Consider the following 24150-nt stretch of genomic DNA (forward strand, 5'->3'; position numbering starts at 1 on the left):
ATTTTGCCATTTATGGATTTTTTTCATAAATGGCAAAATATAATTATTTTTCGATTTCTCGATGTATCAATTTTTCGACGTTTCGATTTTTGGACTTTTCGGCTTTGGGTTTTTCAATTTCTCGATTTTTCAGTTTATCGATTCTTCAATTTTTCGATTTCGCGACATCTTGATTTTTTGAATTTTTAAATTTTTCAATTTTGTGATTTTTCAATTTGTGGGTTTTTCAATTTTTCTGTACCTACTTCAATTTTTCGATTTTTAAAATTTTAGTTTTTCGACTTTTCGTATATCAACATATCGGTTTTTAAATTTTGGTATTTCTACTTTTCTGATTTAGATTTTTCGATTTTTCACATTTTTTTAAATAATTTTTCAAAGAAATTGGTGTTCCAAAAAACCACAAAATCGAGTTGGAAAGTGGACACTTTCCACTTTCCAACCTCTAAATTCCAGGCAACAACAGTTTTTTTTTTGTAATTCCGCGTAAAACGTTAATCGACAGAGAAAATTTAATTTTGTTGCGTTATTGCGCAGACAGTGATGGAAACTTTTTTAATAAAATATGCGATTATTTCCATGGCAAACCGCCGAACCGTTATCGACCCAGCACTTTTGTGACGCATTTTTGTTATTTGTCTTTGCTAATTTGTTGAAATGTTGCATACCGCAACCCTTCCGAATCCATTTTCAAAGGTCGACTACCTTTAATCCAGCTGTAATTTAATTTCCTTTGAGTCATTTTTTCACGTAATGGTCTTTTTACAAAGGCGGAATGTCCTTCAACCCGTGTGGTATTTGGACTTTGTTTTCCATGTGTATTTATTTACTTCTGTTTTTTATTTGCTGTTAGCATAAATCCGTTTTGTGTTATTTTTCGTCCTTCAAGTACTTTTATTAAACGTCTTTTACCTTCAATAGCATTTTTTACAAACGGAAAGTCGGTATTAACATTCTTCTGAAAAAAAATCATAAAGTTAAACGAAGTTTTATATAATTCCATATCAAATGTACGATTCGAGCTCCGAATTTAGATCGAGGAAACTGATTAAAACACAAACACGAAAATCGTTTGGCAAAAAAACTTCCTCCGCCCCCACACTCGCGTATTTAAATATCTTTGATCACACTTAATCCACTAGTAGCGACATCGTTTTTGTCAACCCTTTTCTCTAGAGCATTGTTACACGTAGTTTATGCAGATTTAGCCGGCGATTATATGGTTGAAGGGTCTTTTAGGTCGTCTAGACAAATTTATTACCCCCATCCAATTACCAAAAAACTTTCCATCAACACAGTACTTACATGAATCGAGTCCTGTTAGATTCCGCGTCTAAAAAAAAACACACAATTAGCGCCGCCAGTCGAAAAGTCTGGCGTATTTTTCCATAAAAGTAAGAGCTGGCGCAAGCAAAAAAGCCCGAAACAAATAGCACAAAACTCCGAAATCAGCAACACCTCTTTTATAGCATTGTGCTTTTAGGATAATGAAACTCGAAGAATGATGTTTTGGGCTGCTGGTTCCGCGCCACCGAGGATAGTTTTGTAAAAGCCATATCACCGTGTCGACCACTTTGTAAAACTCTTTTATGCAATTCCATGGAACTAATTCAATTATTTTTACTTAACAGTGCTGAAGGCGAGCTGTTGCTTAAACGTAACACTTATAGAATAGAAAAAGTGGGCGTACAAGCGTGAAACAGGCGTATGTATTGTAATTAAATTAAAAGCCTCGTTTACACTGTCGTAATGTGTCGGTCTTAATTCGAGCATCCGAGTGTACTTAATTAGGCACTCTTTCAAGAATTTCGGAGTTCTGAAAGGGTTAAATAGTACGTAACGAAATTAAGGGTTCAAATGTTTATGAGCTCCACCTTTTAATCCTAGCGACATGAATAAGCTCACAGTTTTATTAACGGAGAAATCCGTAAAAATCCCCCTGCGGAATTATCCGTGTGAATAACCCAAGGTTGGTAAAACTGGAACAACTATCTTAATAAGGTTACTCGATTTCATTAGTGCCTTGACGTATTATGTCTTTACATAAATCTCTCTATTCTTTAAAAATAATGTACTCCTCCATTTGTGGTTTATGAATCCGTGTTGGAATGGAATTCTTTCCTAGAGATTGAGATTTTTGGAAAGAAAATGTAAATTGTGTAACAGTTTTTCGAATTTTTTCAATATTCCAACATTTTGATCTTTCATTTACTTGATTCTTCAATTTTTCGATTTTTCAATTTCCCGATTTTCAAATTTTCGATTTGTCCATATTTCAATTGTGGGATTTTTCGATTCATCAATTTCTCGGTTAATCGATTTTTCGATTTTTCCATTACGAGTATTTCCTGATTTTTCAGTTTTTCAATTCTTCATTTTTTGGATTTTTCCATTTTCCAGGTTTTTGATTTATCATTTTTTCGATATTTCTTTTTGGGATTTTTCGATATTTCGATTTATCAATTTTTCCTTTTTGATGCTTCGATTCCTTGATTTTTCAATTTTTCGATTCTTCAATTTCTCAACATTAAGTTTTTGACTTTTTGAATTTTAGATTTTTCGATTTCTTGATTTATCAATTTTTCGATTTTGTCGAATTTTCAGTTTTTCAATTTTTCGGTTTTCTGATTTTTCTAGATTTCAAAGTTTTCATTTGGCGATTGTTTAAATTCCCAATTTTTTGAGTTTTCAATTTTTGATTTTTCGATTTATCGATTTTTTTTAATTTGAAATTTTCCAATTTTTCAATTTCTAATTTTCTGATTTTTCAATTTTACGCTATTTCATTTGTCGACTTTTCGATTTTTTGATGTTCGATTTCGCGGTGTTTCAATTTTTCAATGTTTCGACGTTTCAGTTGTTCGAGTTCAGTTTTGGATTTCAATCTCTTCATTTTTCAGTTCTTTGATGTTTTTCTTAATTTTTCGAATTTTTAAATTTTAGTTTTTTGACTTTTTCGACTTCTCGGATTTAGATATTGCGGTTTTTCAACTTTTCTATTTTTGACTCTTCGATTTCTAGATCTTACAATTTTCCAACTTTTCAGTTGGTTTTTCGATGTTTCGGTTTTACGATTTTTCAATGTTTCGGTATTTCAGTTTTGAGATTATTCAATACTTCTACTCTTCGATTTTTCAAGTTTCGTTCTTTTGATTTCTCGATTTTTCGAGTTTTTAATTTCTCGATTTTCCAATTTTTCAATTTCTCGATGACACAATTTTTTCATATTTCAGTTTTGAGATTTTTCAGTTTTTGAACTTCTCGATTGTTCCAATTTTCGATTTCTTTCTTCAATTTTTCGATTTTAAAATGTTTCCATTTTTGAAATTTTCGATTTTTTGCGTTTAAAAGTTTTCGATTTGTCAGTTTTTCGAATTTTCGATTTCCTATTTCTCGAGTTTTCGACTTTTTCATGTTTCGATATTCGATTTTTCAATTTTTCAATTCGTCAATTTTTCGATTGCGGGATCTTTCACTTTTCCGACTTCTCACTTAGTTTTTCGATGTTTTAGTTTTACGATTTTTCAATTTTTTGATATTTCAGTTTTGGGATTTTTCAGTATTTCTATTCTTCAAGTTTACAACTTTTCACATATTGATTTCTCGATTTTTCAGGTTTCTGGTTTTCAATTTATGATTTGATTCTTTAAATTTTCAATTTTTCGATCTTTCGGTTTTTGGATTTTTCAATTTTTCCATGTTTCAGTTTAGGGATTTTTCAATTTTTCAACTTTCCATTTTTTCGATTTCTCAATTTTGCGATTTTTCAGTTTTTTGATTTTTGGTGTTTCGATTTTTCACGTTTTTGAGTTTTGGTGTTTCGATTTTTCCTGTTTTTGATTTTCAATTTCTGATTTGATTCTTTAAATTTTCAATTTTTCGACCTTCCGCTGTCTTGATTTTTCAATATTTCTTCAATTTTTCAATTTTCCGATTTTTGATCTCCGGATTTGTCCAATTTTATCAGTTTTTTGATTTTTGATGTTTTGATTTTTTAGGTTTCTGATTATCAATTTCTGATTTGATTCTTTAAATTTTCAATTTTTGACCTTTCGGTTTCTGAATTTTTCAATTTTTCGGTGTTTCAGCTTTGGGATTTTTCGATATTTCTAGTCTTCAATTTTTCATCTTTTCATTTTTTCGATTTCTCGATTGTTCGATTTTTCAGTTTTTTTATTTTCAATTTCTGGTTTGATTCCTTAAATTTTCAAATTTTCGACTTTCGGTTTCCGGAGTTTTCAATTTTTCGATGTTTTCGTTTTGAGATTTTTCACTTTTTCCATATTTCAGTGTTGGAATTTTTCAGTATTTCTGTTCTTCAATTATCTACTTTTCGTTTTTTCGATTTCTCGATCTTGCAGGTTGATTATTTAAATTTTCAATTTTTCGACCTTTCGCTGTCCGGATTTTTCAATTTTTTGATGATTCATTTTTGGGATTTTCAATTTTTCGATTTTTAATTTTTTCAATTTAAAAGTTAGATTTTTCGATTTTTTCATGTTTAGATCGGTCGATCTCGGGTATTTCGAGATTTAAAATTTTTCAGGTTCCTGATTTTCTATTTTTGATTTGATTCTTTAAATTTTCAGTTTTTCGACCGGATTTCCGGTTTTTTCAATTTTTTGATGTTTCAATTTTAGGATTTTTCAATTTTTCGATATTTCAGTTTTGGGATTTTTCAGTATTTCTATTCTTCAAGTTTGCAACTTTTCACTTATTGATTTCTCGATTTTTCAGTTTTTTGATTTTTGATGGTTCGATTTCTCGATTTTATCAGGTTTCTGGTTTTCAATTTTTGATTTGATTTTTTAAATTTTCAATTTTTCGACCTTTCGGTTTTTGGATTTTTTAATTTTTCAACTTTCCATTTTTTCGATTTCTCGATTTTGCGATTTTTCAGTTTTTTGATTTTTGGTGTTTCGATTTTCAATTTCTGATTTGATTCTTTAAATTTTCAATTTTTGACTTTTCGGTTTCTGAATTTTTCAATTTTTCGGTGTTTCAGCTTTGGGATTTTTCGATATTTCTAGTCTTCAATTTTTCAACTTTTCATTTTTTCGATATTTCAGTTTTTTGATTTTCAATTTCTGGTTTGATTCGTTAAATTTTCAATTTTTCGACTGTCGGTTTCTGGAGTTTTCAATTTTTCGATGTTTTCGTTTTGAGATTTTTCAATTTTTCGATATTTCAGTGTTGGAATTTTTCAGTATTTCTGTTCTTCAATTATCTACTTTTTGTTTTTTCGATTTCTCGATCTTGCAGGTTGATTCTTTAAATTTTCAATTTTTTGATGTTTCATTTTTGGGATTCTCAATTTTTCGATTTTTAATTTTTTCAATTTAAAAGTTAGATTTTTCGATTTTTTCATGTTTAGATTGCTCGATCTCAGGTTTTTCGAGATTTAAAATTTTTCAGGTTCCTGTTTTTCTATTTTTGATTTGATTCTTTAAATTTTCAATTTTTCGACCGGATTTCCGGATTTTTCAATTTTTTGATGTTTCAATTTTAGGATTTTTCAATTTTTCGATATTTCAGCTTTGGGATTTTTCAGTATTTCTATTCTTCAAGTTTGCAACTTTTCACTTATTGATTTCTCGATTTTTCGATTTTTCAGTTTTTTGATTTTTGATGGTTCGATTTCTCGATTTCATCAGGTTTCTGGTTTTCAATTTTTGATTTGATTCTTTAAATTTTCAATTTTTCGACCTTTCGGTTTTTGGATTTTTTAATTTTTCAACTTTTCATTTTTTCGATTTCTCGATTTTGCGATTTTTCAGTTTTTTGATTTTTGGTGTTTCGATTTTTATGTTTTTGATTTTCAATTTCTTATTTGATTCTTTAAATTTTCAATTTTTCGTCCTTCCGCTGTCTTGATTTTTCAATATTTCTTCAATTTTTTAACTTTCCGTTGTTTTGGATCTCTCGATTTGTCTATTTTTCAGTTTTTTGATTTTTGATGGTTCAATTTTTCAGGTTTCTGATTTTCAATTTCTGAATTTTTTAATTTGTCGGTGTTTCAGCTTTGGGATTTTTCGATATTTCTAGTCTTCAATTTTTCATCTTTTCATTTTTTCGATTTCTCGATTGTTCGATTTTTCAGTTTTTTTATTTTCAATTTCTGGTTTGATACCTTAAATTTTCAATTTTTCGACTTTCGGTTTCTGGAGTTTTCAATTTTTCGATACTTTCGTTTTGAGTAGAGATGTACCGACTACAGTCGGCCGACTGTTTATAAATGCAACAGACAGTGTTTTTTTTTTCTATTTCTCTGACTACCTTAAAAACTTGTTTTATTTTAATAAAAGGAATAACTGAAGTTTCTTTTTTTTCCAAAAAATGTGTTAAATTTTTTTGGATAATTTTAACATTTAAGTTTTTGTAGTAATTCAGTTCAAAAATAAAGAATAACACAATTTAGGGCAGTTTATACAATACTTAACCAATTTTAACCACTTTTTTGGAAAATTTTTGGAAATTTTGAATTCGCTTTGCGTGTTTATTGGACCATATATCGTGACGGCGATTTCAGAATCGTAACTAGCAGAAGATTATCTACACTTTGACACCAATTTTCGGTCGATTAAACTAATTTTAACCGGTTTTGACAAAGCCGACTAGTCGGCCGACTGTAGTCGGTACATTTCTAGTTTTGAGATTTTTCAATTTTTCGATATTTCAGTGTTGGAATTTTTCAGTATTTCTGTTCTTCAATTATCTACTTTTCGTTTTTTCGATTTCTCGATTTTGCAGGTTGATTCTTTAAATTTTCAATTTTTCGACCTTTCGCTGTCTGGATTTTTTTATATTTTTGATGTTGTTTATGTTTTGGGCTTTTCAATTTTTCGACTTTTAATTTTTTAATTTAAAAGTTAGATTTTTCGATTTTTTCATGTTTAGATTGGTCGATCTCGGGTTTTTCGAGATTTAAAATTTTTGATTTCTGGATTTATCGATATTCCAATGTTCTATGTTTCGATATCTCGATTTTTAATTTTTCGATTTCTGGATCTTACAATTTTCCGACTTTTCGCTTAGTTTCTCGATGTTGCGGTTTTGAGATTTTTCAATTTTTCGATATTTCAGTTTTGGGATCTTTCAATATTTCTATTCTTCAATTCTGCAATGTTTTGTTTTTTGATTTCTCGATTTTTTGATTTTTGATGTTTCGATTTCTCAATTTTCAGGTTTCTGATTTTCTATTTTTTTGATGTTTCAGTTTTGGGATTTTTCAATTTTTCGATATTTCAGTTTTTGGATTTCTCAATATTTCTATTCTTCAATTTTTCAACTTTCCGTTTTTGGATTTCTGGATTTTTCGATGTTTCAGTTTTCTGATTTTCAATTTTTGATTTGATTCTTTAAATTTTCAATTTTTCGACCTTTCGGTGTCTGGACTTTTCTATTTTTCGATATTTCAGTTTTGGGATGTTTCAATTTTTCGATATTTCAGTTTCGCAATTTTTCAATATTTCTTCAATTGTTCAACATTTCGTTTTTTTGATCGCTCGATTTTTCGATGTTTCAGTTTTTTGATTTTTGATGTTTTGATTTCCCGATTTTTCCCGTTTTTGATTTGATTTTTTAAATTTTCAATTTTTCGACTTTTCTGTTTCTAGATTTTTAAATTTTTCCAGGTTTTATTTTTTAAATTTTCAATTTCTCGATGTTTCAGTTATGAGATTTTTCAATTTTTCGATATTTCAGTTTTAGAATTTTTCAATATTTCAATTCTATAATTTTCTACTTTTAGTTTTTACGATTTCGCGATTTTTCTATTTTTCAGTTTTGCATTGTTCAATATTTCTATTTCTCAATTTTTCTACTTTCCGTTTTTTTTGGTTTCTCGATTTTTCGATTTTTCAGTATTTTCATTTTTGACGTTTAGATTTCTCGATTTGTCAGGTTTTTGATTTTAAATTTTCTGGATTTTTCAATTTTTCGATATTTTAATTTTTTCAATTTTTTGATGTGTCGATTGCTCGATGTCGGGTTTTTCGATTTTTAAAATTCTTGATTTCTCGATTTATCCATATTCTGATGTTCCAATTTTTCTGTTGCTCAATTTCTCGATATTTCGGTTATTCAGAAGCTGCGCCCCCGTGGCGCAGGGGCTGCAGGAGTGTTATTTACTGTAAAAAAAAAATGTTGCAAGTTCTTTCCATTTTGAGATTAGAAATTTACGCAATTGGAAGACTTTGAAACGCCGTAAAAAGTTTTAAGTCTGACTATAAGATCATTTCACTACATTTCGTTTTATGACATACTTACTTGAAATCCATTACATTTGGTTCTGAGCGATGAAGAAACAGATCGAGTGTCAAAATACGCCAATTTAGTTTAATAAAAATGCATAACCAATGTCGACTTCTTGTTCAGAAAATATTTCTTTGTGCATTGTTCTAGTGACGTTTAATTTTAAAACTGTGAATACTCTCGCTGCTTCACTAGAAAAAAGTGCGCGAGTTATTAAGTTCCGTCCAATTTCATGTATTGAACACGCCTCAGCAAGTCTATTAAAGTTCGCAGAGAATCCATTTCGTCCATTCAAAATTTGCATACGACGAGTTGAATTTTATTCGTTCCGACAAATACAACTTTTATCAATCATCGTTACCGTCATAATGTAATGCATGCACTGCATCAACGCGTCCATTTTGCATTTACAGTCCAGAAACACAATAGTTGATTATTCGCCGCGACTTTATTATGATTTATCGTCGAAAAGTGTACAGTTACTTTGCGATTTAAAACACGCGAAAAGTGACATCGCTATGCATTATGTATTGTTAGGGCCTGTCTGTCAGGAATAATTGCGACAATAATTAACGTCGAGGCCTTATAATGCATACAAAGTATGCACTTTGATCTGAAGATGTGATTACGTGAAGGTAATTGGAAATAATAGAGGGTAGAAAGGCTCGAGGGTCGAAAAAGTAACGTAATTAAGGAGACGTACTCTAACACAATCGGCGATTTTGGAGTTGTGCGAACGGGAAAAGTGTAAATAAAAAAATGTGAGCGAGTTTCCAAAGCAGATTAATCGTTACTCGAGTAATAAGGACTGGAAAACAATTTATAATTCGCGGTGGCGTAAATTACCTACCTGCGCTGTAATCAGATAGATCCTGGATAAGGAACACGTAAAAATGATTAATGTTGGCGCTGCCAAAGAAACAATGGAAGTTAGTTAGACAGGTGCTGGAAAGGATTTAAGCTGTTTTTGCGCCCCAGTGCAAAATGTCAAACTTACAATTTGATTCGTTTGTTTACTTCGCTTCATCTTTAATAAAATAATAATCCTGATCACACTTGGCGCAGCTACATTATAATCCTGATGGATGGTTTATTTTCAATTCGGTGTATATTCTATAAAATAACATTCCGGTGCATATAAAACGAGCATTAGAAAGCAGCTGACGCTCGTCTCGGAGGGTGTATTCTTTAGCGCCACTTTTGTATAGCTTTAAAGCGCATTTATCATGGCAGAAATTTTAGTTGGGTCTTAAGTGCACGAATATGGCTTCTGTACCGGAAGTTTCATAATGTAGCTGCAATAGACAAAATGAGAGAATTCGAGCGGAGCTAATGCCGGGAATCTTTTTATTTATTGAATCGTCTCCGCAAACCGGCTAAACTGTACCGCCTGTGGTGATAAGAGGGGTTTTTGTACTCGCGGAGAGATTTCGCGTGCGCTATCTAGGGGAAACAAAGTGTTGTTGGATTTTTTCAGTAATTGAGCGTATGCTTTATTTAAAGTGAAGGCTTTAGAGGGTGTGAGCTCTCACGATTACTGATAAAGTTACTCGCACGCACGCTGCTTTTTCTCGGGCTCGAGTCGCCTAATTATCGCCGAGAATGGATCTAGGAAGACTTAATATTTATGCGAATACAATATCATAAAGGCAAAGCGAGTGCTTGGCAGGTTATTACGGAGGTATCGATGGGGCGTTGTTAAGGGAAGGTAAGAATGTTTGTTTGCGAACCTTTGAACTGTTACTTGAGTGGTTCACCGGTAACTGGCTATTATTTTCGTTTACGTGGGACCAGGATGTTTCCTCGTACTGTGAAATAATAATCCGATTTAAATGTGTACAATAGGTGACTTTAATTTCGTAAGGAGCGAATAAATCCACAGTAATTGAATACTTTTCCATAAATATGAACCTATTCAATTTTTTTTCATAAATTTATGTTTATTTAAATTGAGATCGTCATTTGAAACTTCTTGCTGTAACGAATATAATAACACCGAACCAGCAAGTTGAAAACACGCAAAGAAAAAAATTAATAGCATTCCTAAGATTACCAGCACGATAAGTCAACTGCAAACTTCAAGTAATAGGTGAAAAATACATTGTTTCGAAATAAACGCTTCGTGTATTTCTTGATATCGCTAGTTATTTTGATCCGATAAAACTTAAGCGTAGTTTAATTAGGCAGATTTTTTTCATTTGAAAAAAAAAATACGGATGCCACAGACCCTGAACACGGCCCCTGAACAACGATTGTCGAATATCGGTGTAAAAAGCAATGATGACTATCAACGATTTCAATAGAGCAGAGGGACGAATTGATCAATTGTTTCACGTTTGGAGACGAATTGCGCCTCTCTGCGTGATCTACTCGTCGTCGAAGGAATGGCGTCACGGAGCGCCCCAGTACGAAGCCAGTAAGGAAGATTATAGCAGAATGATATATATCATAAGTACTTGTTAAGATAAAATTGATTTTGCCACTATTGATCTTGTAAAAACTTGTGAAATTTAAAGCTGTTAAATTGCAAACTTCCATAGTAACGAGTTAAATTCCTAAATCTGTCCGAAATGTGCAAAATATGACTTGTGATTTATTTTTAATATATAATTGATATTTTTGAAATTTGCTTATACAAAGTGTCTTGAATTGTATTTTAAAATAATTTTAATGTTATATTAAAATATACTCCTATACTTGTAGCGTACGAATCCGCTTTCAGTTTTTTCGCTAAACGTTCAAATTTTCGCAACAACTTTTTTTTCTTGCATTGGTAATACGCTGCGACTACTTTTCTTTTGTGCTATGACTAGTATTATCCATGTTGATGACTTCATTACAAGTTTTTTATTAGTCAAATTAAGAACGAGTCACCCCATTTCCACGAAAATGTGAAAAACACATCTTTGTAATAATAATGATAAAATAAGAAATATAATGTTCAGAACATTTTGTTCGATTGTGATTTAATTCAAAACAAACTAATTTCTACGTGACGTTCTTTCGATGTATAAACATAAATAAACACTCGAGAATGGTGGAAACAACTTTCGACCAATTTTTTTAACAATGTGAAACCTTCTCAGGGTTCCCGACTGTCTTTTTTTAAAGAAGATGAAATCCTCTCGAGGGCCCCAAATGTCTTTTTTTTTAAGAATGTGAAACTTTTTCGGGGGCCTCCTCTGTGTTTTTTTTTTTAAGTGAAACCTTCTCGGGGGCCCCATCTGCATTTTTTTAAAAGAAAGTGAAACCTTCCCGGGGGTCCAAGTGTCTTCTTTTGAAAGAAAGTGGAACCTTCTCGGGGATCCCAACTGTCTTTTTTTAATAAAATGAAACCTTTTCGGGGGCCCCATCTGTATAGTTTTTACAGAAAGTGAAACCTTCTCGGGGCCCCAAGTGTCTATTTTTGAAAGAAAGTGAAACCTTCTCGGGGGTGCCAACTGTTTTTTTAACAATGTGAAACCTTCTCGGGGGTCTCCTCTGTGTTTTTTTTTTAAGAAAGTGAAACCTTCTCGGGGGCCCCATCTTCATTTTTTTAAAAAGAAAGTGAAACCTTTCCGGGGGGCTTCAAGTGTCTTTTTTTGAAAGAAAATGGAACCTTATCGGGGGTCCCAACTGTACTGTCTTTTTTTTAATAAAATGAAACCTTCTCGGGGGCCCCATTTGTATGTTTCTTAAAGAAAGTGAAACCTTCTCTGAGATCTCATCTGTCTTTTTTTTAAGAAAGTGAAACCTTCCTGGACGCCAACTGTTTTTTAACAAATGTGAAACCTTCCTGAGGGCCTTAACTGTCTTTTTTTCTAAAGAAAGTGAAAGCTTCTCGAGGGCCTCAAATGTCTTTCTTTGAAAGAAAGTGAAACCTTCTCCGGGTTCCCAAGTGTTCTTTTTTAAGAAGTTGAAGTCTTGTCGGGCGCCCCAACTGTCTTTTTTTTTAATGGAAACCTTCTCGGGGGCCTCATTTGTCTTTTTTTTTTTTAAGAATGTGAAACCTTCTCGGGGATCTCCTCTGTGTTTTTTTAAGAAAGTGAACCCTTCTCGGGGGCCCCATCTTCATTTTCTTAAAAAGAAAGTGAAACCTTCCCGGGGGCCCCAAGTGTCTTTTTTTGAAAGAAAGTGAAACCATCTCGGGCGCCCCAACTGTTTTTTTTTTTAATGTGTAACCTTCTCGGGGGCCTCATTTGTCTTTTTTTTAAGAATGTGAAACCTTCTCGAGGGTCCCAACTGTCTTTTCTTAATAATGTGAAACCATCTCGGGGGCCTTATTTGTCTTTTTTTTAAAGGTAAACCTTCTCGGGGGTCCCAATTGCTTTTTTTAACAATGTGAAACCTTCTTGGGGTTTCCAACTATCTTTTTTTAAAGAAGATGAAACCTTCTCGAGGGCCCCCACTGTCTGTTTTTTAAATGTGAAAGCTTCCCGGTGGCTTCATCTGTCTTTCTTTTAACACGCGGGGGTAGCAAGTGTCTTTTTTTAATAAAGTGGAACTTTCTTGGAGGCCTCATCTGTCTTTTTTTTAAGAAAGTAAAACCTTCTCGGGGACCCCAACTGTTCATTTTAAAGAAAGTGAAACCTTCTCGGGGGCCCCAAGTGTCTGTTTTTGAAGGAAAGTGAAACCTTCTCGGGGGTCGCAACTGTTCTTTTTTAATACAGTGAAACCTTCTCGAGGGCCTCGACTGTCTTTTTTTTTAAGAGAGTTAAACCTTCTCGGGGGTCCCAACTTTTTTTAACAATGTGAAATCTTCTCGGAGAACTCATCCGTCTTTTTTTAAAAAAGTGAAACTTTCCTGAGGGCCTTAACTGTCGTTTTTTCTAAAGAAAGTGAAAGCTTCTCGGGAGCCCCAAATGTTTTTCTTTGAAGGAAAGTGAAACCTTCTCCGGGTTCTTAAGTGTCTTTTTTTAATAAGTTGAAACGTTGTCGGACGCCCGAAATGTCTTTTTTTTAAATTGAAAACCTTGGGGACCTCATCTGTCTGTTTTTTAAAGAAAGTGAAATCTTCTCAAGGGTCCCAACTGTCTTTTTTTAATAATGTGAAATCTTCTCGGGGGCCTCATCTGTCTTTTTTTTAAGAGAGTTAAACCTTCTCGGAGGTCCCAATTGCTTTTTTTAACAATGTGAAAACTGTTTGGGATATTCAACTTTTTTTTTTAACAAGATGAAACCTTCTCGAGGGCCCCAACTGCTTTTTTAACAGTGTGAAACCTTCTTGGGGTTTCCAAATATTTTTTTTAAAGAAGATAAAACCTTCTCGAGGGCTCCAACTGTCTTCTTTTTTTAATGTGAAACCTTCTCGGGGGTCCCAACTGTTTTTTTTTTAACAATGTGAAACCTTTTCAGGGTTCCCAACTGTCTTTTTTTAAAGAAGGTGAAACCTTTTCGAGGGCCCCAACTGTCTTTTCTGAGAGAAAGGGAAAGCTTCTCGGGGGTCCCAACTGTCTTTTTTTTTAATGTGAAACCTTCTCGGGGGCCTAATTTGTCTTTTTTTTAAGAATGTGAAACCTTCTCGGGTTCCCAACTGTCTTTTCTTAATAATGCGAAACCATCTCGGGGGCCTCATCTGTCTTTTTTTTTTAAGTTAAACCTTCTCTGGGGGGTCCCCACTTCTTTTTTTAACAATGTGAAACCTTCTTGGGGTTTCCAACTATCTTTTTTTAAAGAAGATGAAACCTTCTCGAGGGCCCCCACTGTCTGGTTTTTTAATGTGAAAGCTTGTCGGGGGCTTCATCTGTCTTTCTTTTAACACGCGGGGGTAGCAAGTGTCTTTTTTTAATAAAGTTGAACCTTCTTGGAGGCCTCATTTGTCTTTTTTTTAAGAAAGTGAAACCTTCTCGGGGTCCCCAACTGTTCATGTTAAAGAAAGTGAAACCTTCTTGGGGGCCCCAAGTGTCTTTTTCTGAAAGAAAGTGATGAAACCTTCTCGGAGTCCCAACTGCCTTTTTTTAATAAAGTGAAACCTTCTCGGGGGCCTCATCTGTCTTTTTTTTAAGAAAGTAAAATCTTCTAGGGGACCCCAACTGTTCATTTTAAAGAAAGTGAAACCGTCTCTGGGGCCCCAAGTGTCTTTTTTTGAAGGAAAGTGAAACCTTCTCGGGGGTCCCAACTGTTCTTTTTTAATACAGTGAAACCTTCTCGGGGGTCCCAACTTTTTTTAACAATGTGAAACCTTCTCGGAGGACTCATCTGTCTTTTTTTAAGAAAGTGAAACTTTCCTGAGGGCCTTAACTGTCGTTTTCTCTAAGGAAAGTGAAAGCTTCTCGGGAGCCCCAAATGTTTTTCTTTGAAAGAAAGTGAAACCTTCTTCGGGTTCCTAAGTGTCTTTTTTTAAGAAGTTGAATCCTTCTCGGGCGCCCCAAATGTCTTTTTTTTTTTTAATTGGAAACCTTCCTGGGGACCTCATCTGTCTGTTTTTTAAAGAAAGTGAAACCTTCTCAAGGGTCCCAACTGTCTTTTTTTAATAAAGTGAAATCTTCTCGGGGGCCTCATCTGTCTTTTTTTTAAGTGAGTTAAACCTTTTCGGAGGTCCCAATTGCTTTTTTTAACAATGTGAAAACTGTTTGGGATATTCAACTTTTTTTTTTAACAAGATGAAACCTTCTCGAGGGCCCCAACTGCTTTTTTAACAGTGTGAAACCTTCTTGGGGTTTCCAAATATTTTTTTTAAAGAAGATAAAACCTTCTCGAGGGCTCCAACTGTCTTTTCTGAGAGAAAGGGAAACCTTCTCGAGGTCCCCAAATGTCTTTTTTTTTAAGAAATTGAAACCTTGTCGGCCGCTCCAACTGTTTTTTCAAAGAATGTATAACCTTCTAGCGGACCCAATTGTCCGTTTTTTAAGACGATGAAACTTTTTTTTTTGCTCTTTCACTAAAACTTTCTATATTAGAGATTATCACAAAAAAGTAAAATTTCACAGAATGTTTCAAAGAAGCAGGATTTGTTGGACCGTAGTTCTGTCGAAATAACATTTGACCTTTTTTTTGACTAATTTATTTTTCAATGTGGTGTTATTTCAAGTTCTTAAATAGGTTTACAAGATGGGTAGTTTCATTAAAAACTTTCGATGGTGGGGTCAGCTCCAAAAACGACCCTATGAACACGATTTTTTGAAAAGTTAAATGAACACTGACACTATAAGTTTTTCCTTAAACACGCTATATAAAATTAAGACGAGAACTTTTCAAATAAATTCGTTTACATTGTATTTTTAAAGCTCTACTTCCTTCGGTAGATTAAGTTTACGTTATTTTTTGCCTGTGTTGTTAGAAGTTCTTTTCATGTTTGTAGATTATAAAGTTACATAATTGGAATTCTTACAAACGTTGGAAAAAGTTTTAAATCTGATTATGAGATTGTTTCACTACTATTTTTGATTTTGATCGATGGAAAAATAGGTTGTGTTTGCATATTAACGATTTACCAACGCTGAAATTTACATCGAACACACGTTAAATTAAAAAGAACTAAAAGCATGTGTGTCCACTAAAGGCGTCCGGATTTAAAGCAGACACTCCGGCGATTTAATACCCACAAAGTGATTTAGTTTCAGTTGTACAAAGGGATCCTGAATTTTTTAACTGAATATGTATTATTAAAACCGCCGTTGCAAAGGGTAAAGTTCTGCATTGACTGCTTTATTCGCGTCGCTGCTTTCCAATATGTTGCTGAAATAATTTAAATAATATTTAGTGATCCGCGCCGTTTAAAAATTGAATTTTTTCCGGAAATCGCTAACCCGACTACATGCAGACGACATCAATTTGGCCGAATCGATGCAGCGCTTTTAGCGCAAAACAAAAATTTTGCCGCATTTTCATTCCGCTTTTTGTTAAAACAACCCTATGCGGTGCCATACTACAATATTTGGCCGAGCTTTCTGAATAAATTTTCATCAAAGCCGGACGTAGTTTTAGTCCGTCGGTTAATTTTAACTGCCCTTTGAAATTTATTTTTCCCACATAATCCGTTCTATCTCAGTTTTCCACAAGGGTGACTTTTTTCTTGCAATTGTATACGGATTGTGCGGGTTTTTGCTTTGTATTCGGCTTATTAAGATATTAGAAACGAATCGACAAAGTATCGCCGGCTAAACCAACAAAAACTATTTTCTCGTTCGAGATTTGTGTCGTTAATGTCTTTGATCGCACTTAATCCAGCACCGCTGTAGCTAACCCTTTGTTAGGTTGTAGTTTATGCAGATTTAGCTAGCGATGAAGAGGCCTTTGAGGCCGTTCTAGATAAATTTATCGCCTAAATCCAATCATCGAAAAAGGAAAAAACGGTTCAAATCCAATTGTATTATCGTTTTTCTGAACGGCCCTAAACGATTTTTTAGCATTTACGGAAAATCTAGATTATTTTAACGGATTGGCCTAAAACTCGAGGTGTAGTGGGAGTTTAGTGTGTGGATTTCGCTCGGCTGCGTAATTGTTACCACATTTCATCATTTATTCAGCGATCCATTATTAAAGCCCTAAGTGCATTCCCGCTGCATCACCTAAAGCCCAATTTGTATTTTAGACAGACGCGTTATCGGATGAATGTCTGAGTGTTATCTGTTTGGAAAGGTTTGCGAACCTCCGCTGTGCATACGAACTTTGATTAGTTCATTTCATGCAAAGTACTTTAACTATTCTCTTTGTGCATGCTTCATTGTGTTCTTTCAGATGGCGTCTCTCTTTTATCCAATCCTGCTTGGTGCAGAAAAATTACTTCCTGCGACGAAGGCCGTTTTAACATGCATAGTGGATAAAACCAATCCGGGCGAAGGAAAAATGAATAAAACAATATTTCGTCGGCGACCCATTAAATGTAGAGTGCCTCGACGTACTAAATATGGCGTTTGTAAGGGTGTGGACACGAATGACACCTTCAATTTCAAAATAATTTTGGTTATGTAATATAATTTCGGATAATATAGACACAGACGGCGGACAGACAGACCAGAGAACATGGAGAAGCGTCAGTCACAGGTCATAGTTTAAATTAAATGACGGTTGAGGACTCCTCGACTTATGTTGGCAACAGTGTTTGTTTCTAACTAGGAATAAAGTTAACTAGAAAGCATGTCATAATATTTTTAACGACGCGTTTTACTTTCGACAAATTGACACTAGATTTACCAGAATATTACAAGCTGCTTACTGTTTCCTTCACTTTAAATCAGGTCACACGAATTACAGTTCGTCGTCTGAGAACTTGTTCGATCTACAGACCAGAGCGCAGTCAGGCCAATGTCGACTCTAAGCGTTCGGAAACGATTTGATTTATAAGCCATGACCCGTGATCTGATACACATTCTAACCGGTTTCGACCATAATTTCTGCTGTTTCAACTTTGGAATTCTCAGTTTTTCGAAATTTTAGTTTGGGGACTTTTCAGTTTACTCCTATTTATTTTTCAATTTTTGGATTTTACAGTTTCTCAATTTTTCAATTTGTCGGTTTCAGTTTTTCTCTTAAATTTTACGATTTATGAATATTTCGATTTTTGAATATTTGACTTTTATAAACTTTTCATTTGTCGATTTTTCAACTTCACTTTTTTGATGTTTCGATTTCTCAATTTTTCAATTTTTTATTTTATCAGTTTTTGGACATTTCAGTTTTGGGATTTTTCAGTTTACTTATTATTTATCAATTTTTCGATCTTACGATTTTGCAGGTTTTTGATTTTTCAATTTTTCGAATTTTTTAAGGTTTCGATATTTCGACTTCACTTTTTTTATTTTTCGATTTCTCAATTTTTCGATTTTTAGATTCTCAGTTTTGGATATTTCAGTTTTGGGATTTTTCAGTTTTTCTTTCACTTTTCAGTTTGATATTTCAGTTTTGGGATTTTTCAATATTTCTGTTCTTCGACTTTTCCATTTTTGACTTCTGGATTTTTTGATGTGTCCACTTTTTACTTTTTCGATTTTTAAATTTTAGATTTCTCAATTTTTTGGTGTTTTAATTTTCCAATATTTAGAATTTTAGATTTTTAGATTTCTGGATTTTTCATTTCAGCTCTTCGATATTTCAGTTTTTCAAGTTTTCGAATTTTTCAAATGTTTTGATTTCTTAATCAATAGATTTTTCGACTTCCCGGTTTTAGACTTTGTTTTTCAATTGTCGTTTTTTTTTTCAAATTTCCGGTTTTTCAATTTTGCAAATTTGACATTTATAAACTGTTAATTTTTCGATTTTTCAATTAATCAATGTTTTGTTTTTCGCATTTCTTGATTTTCGAGGGTTTCGATATTCCTGTTCTTCTTTAACTTTTCGATTTTTCAGGTTTTTGATTTTATATTTTTTAATTTTTTAAAAGTTTCAATTTTTCGACTTCACTTTTTGGATTTTTCTATTGCTCAATTTTTCGACTTTTTAGGTTCTCAGTTTTTGGCTATTTCAGTTTTTCGATATTTCAGTTTTGGGATTTTGCAATATTTTGATTCTTCGACTTTTCGATTTTTCAATTTTTCGATTGCTTAATCTTCCGATTTCTCGACTTCCCGGTTTCAGATTTTCTGTTTTCAATTGTGGTTTTAAATTTTTCGATTTTTCAATGTTTTGATTTCCCGTTTAGTTTCCCATTTTTAATTTTTCTTTCATTTTTCAGTTTTGGGATTTGTCAATATTTCGATTCTTCGACTTTTCGATTTTTGACTCCTGGATTTTTCGATGTGTCGATTTTTTTACTTTTTCGATTTTTAAATTTTAGATTTTTCGATTTTTAAATTTTAGATTTTTTAATTTTTAAAATTTGAGATTTTTCGATTTCTCGATTTTTCATTTCAGTTCTTCGATATTTCCATTTTTCAAGTTTTCGAATTTTTCAAATGTTTTGACTTCTTAATCTTTTGATTTTTCGACTTCCCGGTTTTAAATTTTCCGTTTTTCAATTGTCGTTTTGTCAAATTTTCAATTCTTTTATTTCTCAAATTTGACTTTTATAAACTCTCAATTTTTTGATTTTTCAATTAATCGATGTTTTGATTTTCCCATTTCTTGACCTTCGAATGTTTCGATTTTCCTGTTCTTCAATTCTTTAATTTTTTGATGTTTCAGGTTTTTGATATTTCAGTTTTGGGATTTTTCAATACTTCGACTTTTCCATTTTTGACTTCTGGATTTTTCGATGTGTCGACTTTTTACTTTTTCGATTTTTAAATTTTAGATTTTTTAATTTTTAAAATTTTAGATTTTTCGATTTCTCGATTTTTCATTTCAGCTCTTCGAAATTTAAGTTTTTCAAGTTGTCGACTTCCCGGTTTTAGATTTTCTGTTTTTCAATTGTCGTTTCTTTTTCAAATTTTCGGTTTTTCAATTTTTCAAATTTGACATTTATAAACTGTCAAATTTTCGATTTTTCAATTAATGGATGTTTTGATTTTCGCATTTCTTGACTTTCGAGGGTTTCGATATTCCTGTTCTTCAATTCTTTAACTTTCAGATTTTTCAGGTTTTTGATTTTATATTTTTTATTTTTTTTAAAGTTTCAATTTTTCGACTTCACTTTTTGGATTCTTCTATTGCTTAATGTTTCGACTTTTAGGTTCTCAGTTTTTGGATATTTCAGTTTTTGGATTTTTCAGGTTTTCCATTTTTCAGTTTTTCTTTCATTTTTCAGTTTTTCGATATTTCCGTTTTGCGATTTTTTAATATTTTGATTCTTCGACTTTTCGATTTTTGGCTTCTGGAGTTTTCGATGTGTCGATTTTTTTACTTTTTCGATTTTTCAATTTTTCGATTGCTTAATCTTTCGATTTTTCGACTTCCCGGTTTAGATTTTCTGTTTTCAATTGTCGTTTTAAATTTTTCGATTTTTCAATTTTTTGATTTCCCGATTTTGTTCCCCATTTTTTGTTTTTCTTACATTTTTCAGTTTTGGCATTTTTCAAATCTTTTTTTATTTTTCGATTTCTCAATTTTTCGATTCTTTAGATTCTCAGTTTTGGATATTTCAATTTTGGGATTTTTCAGTTTAACGCTTCGTCAGTTTTTCTCTCACTTTTCAGTTTTTCGATATTTCAGTTTTGGGATTTTTCAATATTTCGATTCTTCGACTTTTCGATTTTTGACTCCTGGATTTTTCGATGTGTCGACTTTTTACTTTTTTGATTTTTAAATTTTAGATTTTTTAATTTTTAAAATTTTAGATTTTCCGATTTCTCGATTTTTCATTTCAGCTCTTCGATATTTCAATTTTTCAAGTTTTCGAATTTTTCAAATGATTTGATTTCTTAATCAATAGATTTTTCGACTTCCCGGTTTTAGATTTTCTGTTTTTCATATGTCGTTTATTGAAATTTTCGATTTTTCAATTTTTCAAATGTGACATTTATAAACTGTCAATTTTTCGATTTTTCAATTAATCGATGTTTTGATTTTCGCATTTCTTGACTTTCGAGGGTTCCGATATTCCTGTTCTTCAATTTTTTAACTTTTCGATTTTTCAGGTTTTTGATTTTATATTTTTTAATTTTTTTAAAGTTTCAATTTTTCGACTTCACTTTTTTGATTTTTCTATTGCTCAATTTTTCGACTTTTAGGTTCTCAGTTTTTGGATATTTCAGTTTTTGGATTTTTCAGGTTTTCCTTTTTTCAGTTTTTCTTTCACTTTTCAGTTTTTCGATATTTCAGTTTAAGGATTTTTCAGTATTTTGATTCTTCGACTTATCGATTTTTGGCTTCGGGAGTTTTCGATGTGTCGATTTTTTTACTTTTTTGATTTTTCAATTTTTCGATTGCTTCATCTTTCGATTTTTCGACTTCCCGGTTTTAGATTTTCTGTTTTCAATTGTCGTTTTAAATTTTTCGATTTTTCAGTGTTTTGATTTCCCGATTTAGTTTCCCATTTTTAGTTTTTCTTTCATTTTTCGGTTTTGGGATTTTTCAATATTTCGATTCTTCGACTTTTCGATTGTTGACTCCTGGATTTTTCGATGTGTCGATTTTTTTACTTTTTCGATTTTTAAATTTTAGATTTTTTAATTTTTAAAATTTTAGATTTTTCGATTTCTCGATTTTTCATTTCACTTCTTCGATATTTCAATTTTTCAAGTTTTCGCATTTTTCAAATGTTTCGACTTCTTACTCTTTTGATTTTTCGACTTCCCGGTTTTAGATTTTCGGTTTTTTGTCATTTTGTCAAATTTTCAATTTTTTTATTTCTCAAATTTGACTTTTATATACTCTCAATTTTTCGATTTTTGAATTAATCGATGTTTTGATTTTCCCATCTCTTGACCTTCGAATGTTTCGATTTTCCTGTTCTTGAATTCTTTAATTTTTTGATTTTTCAGGTTTTTCATTTTTCAGTGTTTCGATTTTTTAAGGTTTCTATTTTTCGACTTCACTTTCTTGATTTTTCGATTTTTCAGTTTTTAGATATTTCAGTTTTAGGATTTTTCAATAGTTCAATTCTTCGGCTTTTCTATTTTTGACTTCTGGGTTTTTCGATGTGTCTACTTTTTTACTTTTTAGATTTTTCAATTTTTGGATTTTTAAATTTTAGATTTTTCAATCTTTCGATATTTAATTTTTCAATATTTCTTAATCTTTCTATTTTTCGACTTCCTGGTTTTAGATGTTTTGTTTTTCAATTTTTGGTTTTGTTAATTGTTCAATCCCGATTTATCGAAATTTGATTGTTTAGGTTTTCGATTTATAATTTTTTCAATTTTTTATTTTTATCTATTTTGGTTTCTCAGCTTTTCCAGTTTTCCAATTTTTCATTTTTTGATTTTTCCGCTTTTCCAATTTTTCAACTTTTAACCTTTTGTTTGTCGATTGCTCTATTTTTCGATTTTTCGACTTCATCACTTTTCGATTTCTCGTTCTTTGGATCTTTCAATCTCTCAATTTTTCAATTTTTCGAATTTTTAAGTTTTTTGATTTCTCGATTTAACGAGATTTGGATTTTTCGATATTTTGATTGTCAATTTCTGAATTTATAAATTCTTCAATTTTTAACTTGTCGATTTTGACCTATTTCGGTTACTTAATTGTTCGACTTTTCGACTCCACGATTTCTTGATTTTTTGATTTTTCGATTTTCCAGTTTTTCGTTGTTTCGATTTTTCAATTACCCGATTTTTTTCGATTTCTCGATTTTTCGAATTTTCGATTATTTTAATTGTTTTTGTTTTCTCACTGTTAATATCATACAGTGTATCGAAAACAACCACAAAAATTGTCACTAAAAACATTAAAAAAAATGTATACAAAATAGAACACAGTGTTTCCAAAACGTTTTCCCGAAAAAATCCATTGGGTTATTACGATTTCAACAATATTCTTAGATTAAGACGTTTTGCTAGTATAAAACACAAATAAAGAATTAATTCTTAGTTAAACAAAACATGTAAAATCATCTACATATGTACCAAAAAAATTCACTTAGACGTTATAAAAACCGACCAGAAATTATAGTCTAAACCAACCAAATCGATTCTGAACGCTTAGAGTCGACATTGGTCTGAGCGCGCTTTGGTCTGTAAATCAAACAAGTTCTCAGGCGACGAGTTGTAGTGAATCAAGTTTTTTTATTGGCATCGACTATTTAAATTTGGGGCTTGAGGACTCCAATGTCAATAAGGGTGGTTTTGCAAAATCAGCCTGTATGTCGCATCTATATTAATCTATGGACAGACTGACAGACAGACAGACGTCGAGTAAACATGAAAGCTTTAAAAGTACAATGTAAACGAATTTATTTGAAAACTTAATCTTGTATTGCGTGTTCCATAAAAAAAAACTCTAGTGGCATTCCAGTTACATTATTTTTATAACAAGTCCAAACAACAAAAACCCTAAGCGTAGTGAAAGCTCTGAATCAAGGCTCTCTAAATAAAAGCTGCAAGTGTTAGAAACAATTAGTGTTTTTAATACAGTTTTCCAGGCAGCAATCCCGACTTATCCAATTTTCCCTGTAGAGGCCACTTCCCCAATTAGCCGACAACACAGGCTTTTTTAATTAAAAAAGATCGGTAACTCGGCGTAGAATTGAACGACGAGATCCCAGTTTCAGAGGAAAAGGCACACAGATCCGGAGTAGATTGTAGAGGATATAAAGCCGAACCCTTCGAACTGTGATAACTGTCGATAGAGATTAGTTTTTCGCTTAAGTTACACATAGGAATATTCTAGATGAACGAGTATGCAATTTAAAGCGGCAATTTTCAGTCAAACGGGCAAAAATTAGATTTAAATTGAAAAGTCACCCGACTGGAATTACACTTTTTGGCTTAATATTTTGCAAAAAAAAAATCGCTCGATGTGACAACGTTAATGAGCAGAAACAAAGACAAAGTAGTTCTACAGGATAAATTAGAAGCTTCATTTTCCATCGACTGGATATTTTTTACAACAGACATAAGTCGTTGTGATTTTATTTCAACCTAGTTGATGTAGCTGCAGATCTAATCAATTCCGTTCCAGACTGCATAAAACAATACTCTTTCTTCGAGTCAGATGCAGAAGCTCGTGATTAAACAGTGTCATGAATCAAAGTTGCGCCGCGGCGGTTCATTACATTAATAACGTCATATTTCTTTAGTTGTGTCTATCTTATTGCGGCTGTTGTAATTATGAAGCCTCGTTAAACTCTTGGAGAACAATTCGCGCGCTGCTAATGATGCACTGCCAGGAATTTTGTATCACATACAAAGAGTTTTATGGCGAAGGAGGAAATTACAGCAGGCGAGTATCTGATGGCGCTTTCGAACATAATGCGGTGCATAAAACGGAAACATTCTTTAATAACACTTTCTTTTTGTGATGCGAGGAACGCGGCAGAGACGAACTTGTTCTTTTCGGATTTCGAAGAATTGTAAATTTTAATGTTTAGATAAACGGCTAGTTCTCTCCTCGGCGTTCCGAATACATACATTCTGGAAGGAAGAATTTATTACGGTCTTTTGT

The 24150-nt window shown here is 32.3% G+C and overlaps 1 protein-coding gene across 4 annotated transcripts in view; it reads right to left on the minus strand.

Annotated features, from left to right (window-relative positions):
- LOC135142880 (cadherin-87A) overlaps positions 1–24150 on the minus strand; it is a 280747-nt gene that overhangs the window by 95168 nt on the left and 161429 nt on the right. For 2 of the 4 annotated variants that reach the window (XM_064074668.1, XM_064074669.1), the window contains one exon: positions 1306–1333. The exons of the other annotated variants lie outside the window; for them this stretch is intronic. In XM_064074668.1, coding sequence (XP_063930738.1) covers positions 1306–1307 — 2 coding nt within the window. In that variant the 5' untranslated portion in view covers positions 1308–1333. The remainder of the gene's footprint in view (positions 1–1305; positions 1334–24150) is intronic. 4 annotated transcript variants of the gene reach the window in all.

The sequence above is a fragment of the Zophobas morio genome, unplaced genomic scaffold, assembly GCF_036711695.1.
Source record: "Zophobas morio isolate AGI-343-1 ecotype UQ-CSIRO unplaced genomic scaffold, CSIRO_AGI_Zmor_V1 ptg000054l, whole genome shotgun sequence".
Classification (NCBI taxonomy): Eukaryota; Metazoa; Arthropoda; class Insecta; order Coleoptera; family Tenebrionidae; genus Zophobas; species Zophobas morio.